The sequence below is a fragment of the Tiliqua scincoides genome, chromosome 4 (assembly GCF_035046505.1).
Source record: "Tiliqua scincoides isolate rTilSci1 chromosome 4, rTilSci1.hap2, whole genome shotgun sequence".
NCBI lineage: Eukaryota > Metazoa > Chordata > Lepidosauria > Squamata > Scincidae > Tiliqua > Tiliqua scincoides.
Window position 1 is genome coordinate 76,274,329 of NC_089824.1, and position 15,006 is coordinate 76,289,334.

Consider the following 15,006-nt stretch of genomic DNA (forward strand, 5'->3'; position numbering starts at 1 on the left):
CCTCAATGGTAATATCCCAGTTGACTCGGGCAGACCAATTCCCTCTCTCAGCCGCCTCCCCCAGTTCTGTTGCAGGTTTCCCTCCTCCAACTGATGCCTCAATATTCATGGTTCCTGGGAAGTTCACTGAGCATGATCAGTCCACATCAAGTGGGTTTGGGGGCAGGGTGACCTGACATCTTTTTTCAGAACAAGTCCCATTTACTATCATGGTTAAAAGCATATACATAGTAGCCTGTTAAAAGTACAGGTCTGTAACATTTTCCCAAATGCATTTGCACACCATGGTGGCATCAAGTCTGATATATTAAAAATAAAATATTGAAATGAATGGGGACCCACACGAAATTGGCTCATGATCCACCTAGTGGGTCCCCACCCATCGTTTGAGAAACAATGTTTGTATTGTTCCTTGTATGTTACACTTTGAGGATGAGAACACACAGATGCCTGACTAGTGCATGTTCACTGGTGTCCCTGTCCCTCATCATCTGCTTACAGCCCAAGCCTATGCATGTCTACTCAGAAGTAAACCCCATTATAGCCAATGAGGCTTACTCCCAGGTAAGTGTGGGTAAGACTGTAGCTGTAGTCAGTCTTGCACATATGTTGAATGTGTCTTCCTGGTGTGTAAACAAGCGCATCGGTAAAGCAGCTACCACGTTTTCCAGACTCACAAAGAGAGTCTGGTCCAACAAGAAGCTGACGGAACATACCAAGATCCAGGTCTACAGAGCTTGCGTCCTGAGTACACTTCTGTACTGCAGCGAGTCATGGACTCTTCGCTCACAACAGGAGAGGAAATTGAGCGCTTTCCACATGCGCTGCCTCCGACGCATCCTCGGCATCACCTGGCAGGACAAAGTTCCAAACAACACAGTCCTGGAACGTGCTGGAATCCCTAGCATGTATTCACTGCTGAAACAGAGACGCCTGCGTTGGCTTGGTCATGTCGTGAGAATGGATGATGGCCGGATCCCAAAGGATCTCCTCTATGGAGAACTCGTGCAAGGAAAGCGCCCTACAGGTAGACCACAGCTGCGATACAAGGACATCTGCAAGAGGGATCTGAAGGCCTTAGGGATGGACCTCAACAAGTGGGAAACCCTGGCCTCTGAGCGGCCCGCTTGGAGGCAGGCTGTGCAGCATGGCCTTTCCCAGTTTGAAGAGACACTTTGCCAACAGTCTGAGGCTAAGAGGCAAAGAAGGAAGGCCCATAGCCAGGGAGACAGACCAAGGACAGACTGCACTTGCTCCCGGTGTGGAAGGGATTGTCACTCCCGGATTGGCCTTTTCAGCCACACTAGACGCTGTGCCAGAACCACCTTTCAGAGTGCGATACCATAGTCTTTCGAGACTGAAGGTTGCCAATACTATACTAGGTGTGTGAATGTGTCTTCCCTGTGGGGGGGGGCAGGGCACTCCAGCAGTGGGCTTCCACCCTTGTCCCTCCGATGGGGAATGGCATGTGCTTGGGAACCGGAAGTTCTGCTCTGTGTGCCAGCAGCCCCGTGGACAATAACAAACCGCCTTAGCCCTCGCGAGAGCATGCTTCCGATTGGCTTAGAGGGCTGCATGTAAACAGAGCCGCGTGCGTTGATTGGCTGGGCCTCGCCTTGGGGCGGGGGCTGAGGAGGGGGAGGGGACAGGCCGAGGGGTTATAAGAGCCCCAGAGCCCGTTAGTCTCAGAGCACGAGCGTTGCGGGGGGGGCGGGAGGTTGGCGCGAGCAGGGGAGGGTGGTCGGGAAAGCAGCCAGCCAGTGGTGGCGGTACAACCGGGACGCTTCGGGGTGCGCTTTGGCGACGAGGCAGAGGCCATGCTGTGCTATGTGACCAGGCCGGACGCGGTGGTGATGGAGGTGGAGGTGGAGGCCAAAGCCAACGGCGAGGACTGCCTCAACCAGGTGAAGAGACGTGCGCCCCTCCCCCTCCGGCTCCCTCAACTGCCGTTGAGGCGGCTCGCGCCGCGGCCAGGCTGGTGGCGCGCGCTGGCTCGAGAGACTCCACTCGCAGCCAGATGACAGCCTCCCCCTCCTCCTGCTCGCGCGCCGTTCACTCAGGCACCGCAGGGAAGGCTCGTTTGGCGCAGGGTGTGTGTGTGTGTGGGGGGAGCCTTCTCCTCCCCCCGTGTTAAATGGAAGGCGCCCTCGGGGGAGGGGCTGTCACGGCCTCCACCCAAGCCCGCAGCACGGTGGCTGCTCTTCCCGCCTCCCACGCGTGGCTGCTGAGCTCCCCCCCAGCCACCACCCCCGTGGAGACTCCCCCAACCCAGTTCCAGCAGCCTCAGCCTCCTGGCTCTGTACAGCTCGCCCGCAGCCCCTAAGACGTCCGCACCGTGTGGGGATGGGTGCTCAGCCAGGCGCACGGTGGATCCTCTCTGGGCGAGAGTGGCGATGAAACACATTGCTGCACCATATGGTGTCATGTACCTGAGGCGTGTGGAACTATCTGCCTTGGAGCCCAAGCCTGTGCATGTCTACTCAGAAGTGAGTGCTATTGTGACAAGGATTGTTGCCTTGGATCAGAGGTTCCCAGCCTGGGGTACTTGTACCCCCCAGGGGTACTTGTCAGGACCTTTAGGGTGCTTGAAATAGAATTGAATAATGGTGGGAAAGGACAGGTCTGCCTTAGAGTGCCTTGTGGGTCTGGCATTAGAATGTCTTACAGACTTAATATGAGGGGTACAATTTATGGAAATGGGCTGCCAAGGGGTACCCAAGTGAAAAAATGTTGGGAACCACTGCCTTAGATGCTTGGATGGCAAAGCTGCTGTTCTTAAGTTATGGCATAGCTGTATCCGTTGTTTGCACTCATTTATAGCCCAGTGTGCTGGGGCCAAATGCTAAAATCCTGGCCAGTGTGGGTGGGAGGAGACAGGTATCCCATGAATTTTTTTAGTGATGGCAAGATGGGATGAACTTTGTTCAATACCTAGGTTATTCATACCAAGCGGCTGAAGCACTGGAGTACTAGCCACCCTAACAGCAATCTGATCTGCTGTACCTTTTATCATGAGGTGTTTTTCAGGGCTACTTGTTCATTTTTGGGTGCATTTTTAGAATGTTGATGAAAATCATTATGCTTCCCATATCCAGTGAAAAATTAAGTAGGCTTCTTAGTTACTAACTTGTACTCTGATAGTCATATACTAATAAGTTATTATTATTATTTTATATACACTAATTTTTTTTATTGTGCTTCCATTTCTAATCAGGTTTGCAGACGATTGGGGATTATAGAAGTTGATTACTTTGGACTCCAGTTCACAGGCAGCAAAGGAGAAAATTTATGGCTGAATTTGAGAAACAGAATATCCCAGCAGATGGATGGTCTGCCTCCTTACAGACTGAAACTTCGTGTCAAGTTCTTTGTTGAACCTCATCTCATCTTGCAAGAACAGACAAGGTATGGGGGGGAGTGAAACTTGTTTCCTTTGCATAGTACTGTACTTTGAAATGGCACAGTAGAACTTTGGCTTGTGACACCAACTTGCCTATTGAGTTGAATATAAAGTGCCAGTCTCTTTGTGAAATAGTAATTATAGAAAGCAAACAACTGTAATTGACAACTCACAAAGAATCAAAGGCTCATCTAATTAAGGAAGACTTTCTACAAGTAGAAGAAACCTGGGAGTATTGACTGATGCCCGATAGTAACCTCTTAGCAGTGTTACTGCAGGTCATTCTAAAATGTTCATAGCAGGAAACTGCTCCTCCAGTGTTTCAACTTCTTGAACTCCTTTTTTCTGATATCGTATTACAGCAGTGCTTCTAACTGTAGTTCCTATTTCAAGCCACAAAGAGCCTCAACTCTCTTTCCTTCCTTCAATTATGTATTTTCCTAATATACTTACACTGCAATCCTATGCACATCTACTCAAAAGTAAACCCCATTGAGTTTAATCACAGGTATCTGATTGGCCTTGTTTTTCCTACATCCTAAGCTTGAAATCAAGCAGTCTCTTCTCTCCCCCCCCCCCCCAATGAAAAGATAGTTGAAAAATTAAACACTTCTTCATTGCAGTGACTAGGTAGTATTGTAGTGGAATACTTGAAATGAAACTGGCTGAAATCAAGGCTGGTGAGAACTTAAAAGCAGCTTTGCATTTTATGGAAAAATGCTGGTTTCAAAATTGTAGCCTACTTGATAATTGTATTCTGAAGGCATTGCTGCTTTAGTGCTTTGTACTTAATACATTATCATACAGTGCATTAATCAGCCTTGCAGTTAATTTGCCAGGCAAGTTGCTTGTATGACCCACTAGCTGTGTGTTGCCCTGTGGCATGTAGGTTCTTACCATGGAAGGGCTGCTGGCATCTTCTGGAGTGAAAGATGTGGATTCAAATGTGTTTGATGCTACTGTAGTTCTGCAAGATTTTTAATAGCTGGCAGGGCCTGCTAAATCCTTTCATTGATACAACATGTTAATTTTTGTGTTTTGCATTCTATAATTGTACAACGTAGGTTAAGAGTTATGTCTTGCTTAGTGTATTGCTAAACTGTCTGGCCTGCTGTGAATGCTAGGGTAGTCCCAATGCTCCTCCAGGTGAAGAGACATTTCTCTTGCACTTGGATAAGCTGATTGTTTCTCTTTGCAGGCAGAGCAATGATCCAGGATGGTTTGATACTCCTCACCTTTTTGAGGGATCATCACGTTTTTGAGGGATCATCTGCTATGGAAACATGTCTTATAAACAGTGTATATGTGTTAAGATTTCAAGGGCTGGTAGATATGGCGCCAAGGCCCAAGGATGCAAACCTAGGTAGTTCAGCATGTCACTCTATATTTTATTCAATTTTTAAGCAAACTTTTTTGTGATCCCATAATTTCTTTCCCCTTAGATGATATATGGTTAATGGTTTCCTATCTGGAATTGGGGAAAAATGAGCAATTATTTGACACTGGATAATATCCTAGGATTTTGCACTGCTCTGTCAGAAGCTCACACAAGGACCTTGTGGAGGAACTTCTGAAGAGAGAGCAGTGCCCTGTAAAGTGTTAAATTACAAATAATGCATCTTGTCTTTCCTCTAAGGAATTCAGGGCCACATTTGTATTGGATTTTAGATGAATAACCCCAGAATCCCGTAGTTCAGAAATGAGTTGTAACTAGAAAGCTAAATCTCAAAAGTTGTTCTAGTTGTCACTCTTTGAACTAGCTGGCATTCTCTGTCTCCAGTGAAGGATGTCTGGCTGCTGCTCCAGAGAAGCAACAACAATGTAACTATAGGTCATTGACTGAAAGTAACCCTTGTTAATTGCTGCTGCGCTGTTCTACCAAATCAGCAACTGCTGCTTTGGAAGAGAGCCGAGTTTCTGAAGAAATTGAATTGGTCTGCAACAGTTGACTCAGGGGCATAAAATTCTGCTTTTGTGAAGCATGTAACATATTTAAACTTTTGTCTGCTTTGGAATAGTGAGCAGTGTTGACATTGAGTAAACAAGCTCAAACCCTTGTATTTAAACTTTGTCCTGGAAGTAGCATTGAAACTCCATATTAAAATTAAGTATAGATACTTTTGTTTCAGAAGCAAAAGTAATTATCTTTTTGTATATCTGATTTTAGAATTAAGGCTGCAATCCTAACCACACTTTCCTGAGAGTAAGCCCCATTGAACAAAATAGGACTTAATTCTGAGCAGACCTGGTTAGGATTGTGCCCTAAATCTCTACCACGATTAAGATGACAAAAAACTATTACATTCCAATTTTGTATCATACCATTTATTAATAATTTTTTCTTGTTTTTATATTAATATCTGAATTGTGCCATATGAACTGTTCATCTTTAACTAGCAGGCCAGTTTTATCAGCACTGAGAGAGATGACATGTTTTTATCCTACTGTAGGAAAATCTGGTGACTGTTGCTGGGAAAAGTGCTGAATGCATCTGACTGCATGAAGCAAAGTTGAATAGCCAGCAGTAACCTTTCACCTAATTAACAGTGTGCTAGAATTATGACTGGGAATCTTGTATCCTCTGCTGATGTAGTGTTTGCTACGTAGCATTGTATTATAAACCACTATCAGCTCAGAATTTTGCACACTCACCTGGGTAAATCAGGGTTGCTTTTTATTGCTTTTGTACACAATTATTATTTTCTCCTTTTCCTTATACGGCTTATGCAGGCTACTGCTCAAATACAAAGGGCTGAGTTGCTTCACTGCTTAAGTATTAAATGCAGAGTGTCAAAGTACTTTACAGTATGTGCATTTTACTACATGGTAGTTAAGTAGCACTGGAATGTATGTGGGAGAGGAGCATGATTGAATGGAAGTGATCGTGTTCCTCCTCTCTCCAGGTTCAGGCTAAATGCCCGAGCAGGGATTCTTGCTAATGTAACAACTATGGTAAGTATTAGATTAAATCAGCCAATAGCAACTAATAGAAAGGTATAATCCTATAACATTAAGTAAGAAGAGATAAGTGATCATTATATGTAAAAATACAAATTTGTAGGGACCAAGCTGTTTCCTTGGAACTGAGGTTTTGCTAAGCTAACTGGAGATTGACATGTTGCAAGTTTGGCTGGGTCTCAGAGATATAGCAAAATTAGGTAATAAAATAGGTTCCACTTCTGAACTGAATTTATCTCCTCGTCACAGAATGCTCTTCCATATAAAAAGTCCTCTATTGAGTAGAGTGTCACGATGGAAATTCTAACCAGCTGTGCTGTTTTTCTTTTTGCAAGGAGTTTTAACATAGGAGAGGGTTCAAAAATGTGATCATCCACCTATAGTCTAAAAGTGATACAGTTCATTCTGTCACCTCATTCTGCTACATGTGTAGACCAAGTTTGTGCTGGTGGTTGTGTGGCAAAAGAATCATGTGCAGAAGTGGAAAGCACTATTGTGTATACAGTAGGAAACAGGCGACTTATCCCCTTGTCACTGTATCCTCTTACAGGTTACAAGATACTGTGGAGCAGAGGTGATAGAGCATGAGAAGCGTTGCTTGTTTTCACCTATATCCCTGCAGCCTCTCATGCTGCTGGACTGGCTTCCACTCCTAAATTTTACAGTGTCCTTACCTTGTTGCTCTAATACATCTCTATTCTCATCCCTTGGGGTGAATGGTCCCAAATGGATGCCACTTGGTTCCTGTTGGCTTTCTTCCAGGGTCATTGTAAAAGCTGCTTTGCTACTCTTTTAATGTTATGCACCAGCAGTCTGGTTCCTCTCTGTTCAGTGAAGCTTGTTCTCTTGTGCAGGTTTGGCTTGTCCTATAACTAGAGATGGTTTTTTGTTAAACACATAAACACAAAACACCATGTTTTTGTATTTAAGAGATTATTTTTCCAATAAGAAATAATACTGTGGCTGCATCTGATGACACTCTCACCTACTTAGTACACTATTCAAAATTAATAAAACTGAGAACTTGGAATAAAAACACACAACACTGCTTTCTGCCTTTCAAATGACAAAAGCTGCAAAAAAACTTTTTTTTTAAACACCCTGACCTATAGCATTGTTTAGTGCCTAACAGATCTAACCCCAAGCAGGGTGCCTAGATGATCATCACCACCTAAGGCTGCTGTCCCTCTGAACTGCCTTTGGAAAGGTGAGGAGATCTATTGTCCCTTTCCCCTACTTCCAACATTAGTTCTTCTGTTTCATTAGTACCGACTAATATGACACTGCTAGATCATGAGAGAGAGAGAATGTGGGGCGATTCGGTATATGCAAAAGAGCTAAGAACTCTCAATGTAGGTGCTGTTGAAGAAAAATGAAAGCTGCACTGTGATGCAAGTAAAGTTGAAGGCAAAAATTGTCATTTTCCAGTTACCATTACTAGTCACCCTTCCCTTTGTCTTCACTAATCCTTGGGCTCTTAAATCAGAGAAGCCAAATATTGAAGGAATTGGCCTTGTTCAGCTTAACTTGGGTGTAATCCTAGTCTGCGCTGGTAAAGCCTTGACACAGTGGCCTGCACCATTTCCTGCGCAGGTTAGGAGCAGGCTGGAGGTCACCTTGGGGTAAGGGAATATTTTTCCCCTTACCCTGTGCAACACCCCAGCCTGCTCTATGGGACTACTCAGATCTGTGCCAGATATTTAGTTGGCGTAAATCTGAGCTGCCTGTGCAGTGCTCTGAGGCCTAAGAGTGGGGGTTAGGATATGGCATGCACTGCCACCACAATCCTGCCCCCTCCCAGGCCCAATCCTCCCCCATTTGGCCTTCCCCACCCAGAAATGCCCCCTCCACGCTCTAGAACACCCTCCTGCCACTCTATCCCACCCTGTGTGCTTCCCAGTGCAAACTTGCCTTTTCTGGCCAGTGCAGGGTTAGGATCTGGCACTAACGGGCCAGCACACATTGTTGTGCCAGCATGGCAGACCCTCATTGCAAACATGCCTTATGGTGTAAACATGACACTCAAGAGCCAGTGCAGGGGGCCTGTGCCGGCTCACATGGCAGTTTGAATTAGGCTGTTACCTTTCAATGTTGCATTTGATTCATTATGAAAAATTAAGCCATGCATTTTAATTCCCCCTGGTGTTGTGTCATTTTTTAGTTCTTTCAAGTAGGAAAATAGAATAATCTTTAGTAACACAAAAATTAGTAAGTAGAAATGAAACTATTCCTGTCACAGATTAAGCAAGTTCTAAATTTTCCTAATTTCCCTTTTAGGCATATGTTTTTCTTGCACATAGAGGAGGACCTTTTGGCTGGTAATCTTCAGTGTTCCTCTGAGCATGCAATTGAACTTGGTGCACTCCTTGCCCAGTTGAAGTATGGTGATTATAATCAGAATACTGCCAAATATCACTATGAAGAGTTCTGTGCAAAGGAGCCTACCACTGCTGTTTTGGACAGGTAAGGGAGCTTATTTCTTAATATCAAATCAAGGTAGGAACACTTGTTCAAATGCAGTGATTTTGCTACCAATATGCAATTGCAAATTATACTATTTGTATTTGCAGACTATACTAGATAGTCCCAGATCTAATATTTCTTTCTGTCATAGTACTCATTTGAGCTTGTTCTTCTTTGAAGCCATTTGGTTCTGGTGTGTGATTAAATTATTCCAGACTGAACAGTGTGTAAAACTCATTCAAAATGTAGTGGACTTTAATGGGAGAATTAGCATGCACTTTGGGGTAATATCCTGTGTTATCCTTTTGCTTGTGATTGTGGAAGTCAATCACTTAAGTTCTTATGCACAGAAATTTAAATAGAATCTTGACTTGGCTTTGTGCAACATGTTACATTGAAAACTGTTGTTCAGCCACAAGCACAACAATGCAAAATGTCGTTTTTTCCCCTGTGTGCACTCCTTGGGATACATCACAATCTCTCCAGTTGAAATCAGTAGGACTTAGAAGTGCTGAACTTTTACTGAACTGTGCCACACATGTAAGATCGCTTTGTTTCAATTTTCTGAAATGGAATCTAATGATCTGATTAGTGATCAAATCTGATTAATAATCTGATTAGTTTCAGTTATCTGACAGCCTACAAAATTAACTAAATCAATGCATAAAACTGGTTATATTAAAATTAAGGCAAGAAATTATTGAACTCTGCATCATCTGTTTTTAAAAAGCCTAAATAGCTTGTTTCACATATGTTCATGTAATTTTAATGTACCTTTTTAAGATTTCTTAAAAGAACTAGATCTTGCTGCATTGTCTAAATTCTGACCTACTCTCAATGTCTTGCTATCTACAGTATAATTGCAAAGCATAAAGAACTTGAAGGCCTCAACCAAGCTTCAGCAGAGTATCAAGTTTTACAGATTGTGTCCACTCTGGAAAACTATGGAGTGGAGTGGCATTCTGTAAGAGACAGTGAAGGGCAAAAACTTTTTATTGGTGTTGGTCCTGATGGTATTTCCATATGTAAAGATGACCTCATTCCTATCAACAGGTAATTATTAGAAAAATATGCATGTAAAGCATATATGCATGAAAAGCATATATGTACAAGTCAGTTAAAAACTGCCAAAAGGGTTTTGAGTTGCATTTCTGGCCCATGTAAGAATGATGAACAAAGGAATTTTGCACTTAGCTGTAGACTTATGAAGCATGAACTGTAACTTTGGAATGTTAAGGAAATTTTTTTCACTCCAAACTATTAATGGAATTTTATGTTATAGAATTGTCAATGGTGTAGCTAGTTTTGTTTGCTTCTTGTACTGCATCATGTGGCATCAGATCTGTTTCAGTATTAACTTCCATTTTGCAGTAGCATCTAATTTACTAGTTCATTATAGGTATTATTTCTTAGCCTCTTTGCTTTTATTTTAGGATTGCATACCCAGTTGTTCAAATGGCAACACAGTCTGGGAAGAATGTGTACTTGACTGTTACTAAGGAGTCTGGTAACAGTATAGTTCACCTTTTCAAAATGATCAGCACTAGAGCAGCTAGTGGACTGTACAGAGCAATAACAGAAACACATGCATTTTACAGGTTTGTATTGCTGAAATATGAAAAAATGGGAATGGAATGCTTGAGTAATGTTTGTCTTTGTTTCCTACTTGGAATTGTTAGGACTCTGTGATGTATATATTAATGTAGTACAGGGGTGCTCATTATATCGATCGCGAGCTACCAGTTGATTTCGAGGCGAAATGAGTCGATCACAGGCTTCTCTCCTGTCCATGCATCCCTAGGAGTGAGCCCCTGGCAGGCTTGTGAGCCTAGGGAGGGAGCCCAGGGAGCCTAGGGAGGGAGCCCAGGGAGTGAGCACCTGGCAGGCTCCTCCCTGGGAGAGGAGCCGCTGGCAGGCTTTTCTCCTGTCCACGCATCCCTGGGAGTGAGCCCCATTGACTCTACTGGGGCTGACTTACCTTTCCCCTGTTTTTGCACTGGTATGTTTGGAGATCTTCCCCTCCCCCCCACTTCCATCTGTTGGTTCTGTGTGCAAGGGGTTTTGCACTGGTCTTGCTGTGATGTCTATATAGAGATCTTCCCTCCCCCACACCATTCCCCTGTTTTTGCACTGGTCTGTATAGAGATCTGCTCCCCCCCTCCCCACTTGTATTGGAATCGAGGAAGATCTTGTGAGGAGGTAGGTGTGGTGTCAGCAGTGGCCCCTTTAAGGGTAAGGCCTGGGCATCCAGCAGAGTGTGCTGCACAGCTGCAGCCACTTGAAGGCAATAGGGCCCTCAGGGATATAAGAGCACCTGAGGCAGGAAGGGCTCCACTTATTTACGTGAGTCAGCCTTTTCCTACATGAAGATCATTAAGTCCAAGTACCGTTCCACCATGACTGATGAACATTTGGAAGTGTGCTTGAGGCTGGCTGTCAGCAGCTACTGACCAGACTATGCATCCTTGGCTGATTCACTTCAGTGAAAGTCATCAAAGTAAACTCAAGTAATTACAAAAAAATGTTTATAGTTAATTATGTTTTGTTGTGCAGTATTGGCTCATGCGGTTATGCAAGGTACACCAACATACATTGTACACATAAATGTTATATGTTATGATGGCGCAAACATTGTAAAAAAACTGGTAGATCTCCGGGCCTTGCTGGGTTTCAAAGTAGCTCTCCAGCCAAAAAAGTGTGAGCACCCCTGATGCATTACCTTGTAATGTTAAACTTAGTTTTATTCTGCTTCAGTGTCTACCTGGCTGATTCTAATTTTATTTGAGATGGGAAGGAATGCTGAAGGATATTATTGTAGCAAAGCACAGAATGATAATGCTATCTAAAAATATCATTAATTCTGTTTGTCATGCAACTCTGAAAGAATTACTGCTTGAATAAGCCTGAAAACAAGCTTAAAAAGTGAAACTAAGCTGATAGCAATCATCCAGTTGAAGTGATGTTCTTCAAGGGGAAAAATTCCAGTTAAGCAATGGCACGTTTTCAGAATGCTGTATGTTCCCATTGTGGCTATGGTAGTAGAATTCTTTAAGCTTTTTGCTCACTTGACTGAATTTGTACTTTTTCCCCCCCCTGTAGATGCGATACTGTTACTAGTGCTGTTATGATGCAGTACAGTCGAGACCTAAAGGGCCACTTAGCATCCTTGTTTCTAAATGAGAATATAAATCTTGGCAAAAAGTATGTGTTTGATATTAAGCGGACATCAAAGGAGGCTTATGATCATGCAAGGCGGGCTCTTTACAATGCTGGTATTGTGGATCTCGTTTCAAGAAGTGACCAGAGTCCACCCAGTTCTCCCCTAAAGTCTTCAGAAAGTAGTATGAACTGTGACAGCTGTGAAGGTCTCAGCTGCCAGCAAACAAAAGCTCTTCAAGAAAAATTACGGAAGCTTAAAGAGTCTCTGCTGTGTATGGTATGCTGTGAAGAAGAAATAAATTCAACTTTTTGTCCATGTGGTCACACTGTATGCTGTGAGTCTTGTGCTGCCCAGTTACAGGTAAATACAAACTCAATCGGGATAACATAGCAAACACTAATTGAAATATTTATTACCTTTCCAAAAACTAAGGTTCTCCATATGTAAAATTTGCAGAACTATTGACAAAATAGAGTAGCTTCAAGGCTGTAGGGAAAAATAAGTTCATTGTATTTGCACATAGCGCATGCTATGTACTGTTTTAGGGACACTGTGGAGGAAAAGGGGGTCTGTCAACCTAGCCATGATCAACACACTACCTGCTAAAATCATGTGCCCGATGACAATGGCTGGACTCATGCCTAGCTGGATAAATAATCAGTTAGAGAAAATAATGGTACAAAAACACATTTCAGGGAAGTATTAAAACTTCTGTGTAAATTTGAGATTTTGAAATTTTGTATTTGTTTGGAATTTTATATTTCAGGTCGGTTTTATTTTGTGGCATTCCTAAAAGAAAATCCAAATAAAGTACACATACTGTTACACATATTGATTGTGACCCTTAGGTTCTGGAACATAGCAGATGCATAGTTTCATAGATAAGTAATAAATACACTTTATAAAGTTGTCAAGGTTTGAGTATTTTAAAAATAAAGCATACTTTAGTAGCATAAATTGAATATTTTTGGGTTCTGTAAACTCTTTTAACACCTGAGTTTGCTATATGCATTAATGCTGGTAAAGAAGTGTTCCAACCTCTGTCTTTTCCTTTCTAGTGTTGCCCAGTTTGCAGATCTCGAGTAGAGCATGTCCAGCATGTATATTTACCTACCCACACCAGTTTGCTTAATCTGACAGTAATATGACCTCCATGTTGCTGAAAGTTATACACCGTATAAGCTTCTAAACCGTCGTGTACTTCCACAATAATGCACTAATGTTCAGCTCCACTGATGGTGAAGGAAAGCCGTCACTTCAGCATCTGCCAGCAATTTACAGTGAGAATGGCCGCTACAAAACTTTGGGGTGTGTGTGTGTGTGTGTGTGTGTGTGTGCGAGAATGGAAACAGGTATGTTCAGAGTGTTCGAGAATGTTTTAGGGGTGTACTGTGAATGACTTGATTAGACAACCTCATATTACCTGAAATTTTTATAAAATGGCAATATTTTTAAAAATTCTGAAGGGGAGAGGTGGAAAATTACTTGGTATCCAGCAGGGGCAACTTGGCTTGTTATGCATTTTATGATGGTTGTGTTTAAAGTTTATTTTGCACGATCACTCCATTTACCTTTTTAGCAAAACTAGTTTTAATATCTTGTATCTGTTTTTAGTATGACAAGCTAGTTTTTGCTTTTAGTGTAACTGAAGTAAAGAACTTTTTATTTTTGTCAGTATATGTAAGAACCTAAGATTGCAAAGCTTTAAGCAAATATTTGTTTCAGCAAAATAGATATCCAGTAGCTCTCAAAATTGTCTTCAACTTTCGAGTAAACTTGCAACCTATTGGACTGCTTTTAAGAGACTGTTGGACATATGTACATGTTAAAAATTAACTTTGAACATCTGTAGAAACATTTTTTGCTTTTAAGATTTCGCTGTTGGCTTACAGTTATCTGCCTTGTCTTGAGAGAGACTTACCTTAAGACAGTACAATCTTAATATGGTTTTCTAGAATACAGTTGTGTTAAATTATTCTTGAACTGTCTTACTTTCTACCAAATGCCCTGACCTTGGACATTTTGGACTTGAGTTAACTAGCAAATACTCCAGAACATAGAAAACTAGATGACCATGTTTGGGTGCAATACTAGCTAAAATAAAAGCTAGAAAAGTCACTTTACTGAGACTTTCTGAATATACTTTTCATATTGCCTTAATGTAGCAGTAATATGTGTATGCATTTGTTTCTTTGCACAGACATTTTGTCAAAATATTAAAACTCTACTTTTTTATGGCACATTAGCATATAAACCTTACTCCAAGAGGTATTTATTTTTTCACTTTGTAAAAAGTTTTGTTTCCACATGAAGCAAGAACTGTTCTATATGGTAGACAACATTGTCTTTTTTTATATTTGGGTCAATAAAGGACTTTTTCAATACAATTCGACAGTTTCTCTTTATTTGCAAGTAAAGTCCTCCATATTGCCTTCAAAGTTCATTATTGTACAATTAAAGCAACAATTTTTAGGAAACCTTTGTAACTATTGATCAAGGCTAATCAGATCCTGCAAATTGGCAGCATTAAGAATAGTGCTTCCTTGAAGAATGAAAGGGACATTCACTTTTGTGTAAGGCCACTCACAAGAACTCTTACAGAATGAATGCTTAGGTTTGAGGTGTGCTTCACTTCATAGAAATGTAACTCTGGATGCTACTTTAAAGCTTCTGAATCTCAGTGTACAGGTTGACTCTCATCTGTGAGGGTTCCGTTTGTAGATACCGAATTTCGTGTGAAACAAAGTCATGCAAATTTTGAGCACCGCCAAGCTCTGAATGCAACCAGAGCCTTGCTCTGGTCCTGTCCAGAGCTGTTGTGAGGCCCAAGGAGGCCACATGCAGCCTCCATGGGTCTCAGAATGGCCTCTGGAAGTCTTGGAAGGGTACTTTAGGTTTTCAGGCAAAAACTGGAAGTTCCCTTCTAGGACCTTTCTGAGGTCTGTGGAGACTGCCCTCAGAAGAGCCTCCGTAGGCAACCAGAGCACAGCTAGATCTGCAAATGGAAATTCTGCAGATAAACCAA

General features: G+C 42.3%; 1 protein-coding gene across 2 annotated transcripts; it reads left to right on the forward strand.

Annotated features, from left to right (window-relative positions):
• Positions 1–1,731: 1,731 nt before the first annotated feature.
• On the forward strand, positions 1,732–14,368 carry MYLIP (myosin regulatory light chain interacting protein). 2 transcript variants are annotated; one of them, XM_066624211.1, is made up of 7 exons: positions 1,732–1,904; positions 3,215–3,405; positions 8,636–8,821; positions 9,677–9,874; positions 10,255–10,419; positions 11,921–12,341; positions 13,040–14,368. In XM_066624211.1, the coding sequence occupies exons 1-7, from the start codon at positions 1,818–1,820 to the stop codon at positions 13,127–13,129; spliced, it is 1,338 nt and encodes a 445-aa protein (XP_066480308.1). In that variant the 5' UTR covers positions 1,732–1,817; the 3' UTR covers positions 13,130–14,368. The 2 variants fall into 2 exon arrangements, with proteins under 2 accessions (XP_066480308.1, XP_066480307.1); XM_066624210.1 differs by lacking the exon at positions 1,732–1,904 and adding an exon at positions 2,331–2,486.
• Positions 14,369–15,006: the final 638 nt, after the last annotated feature.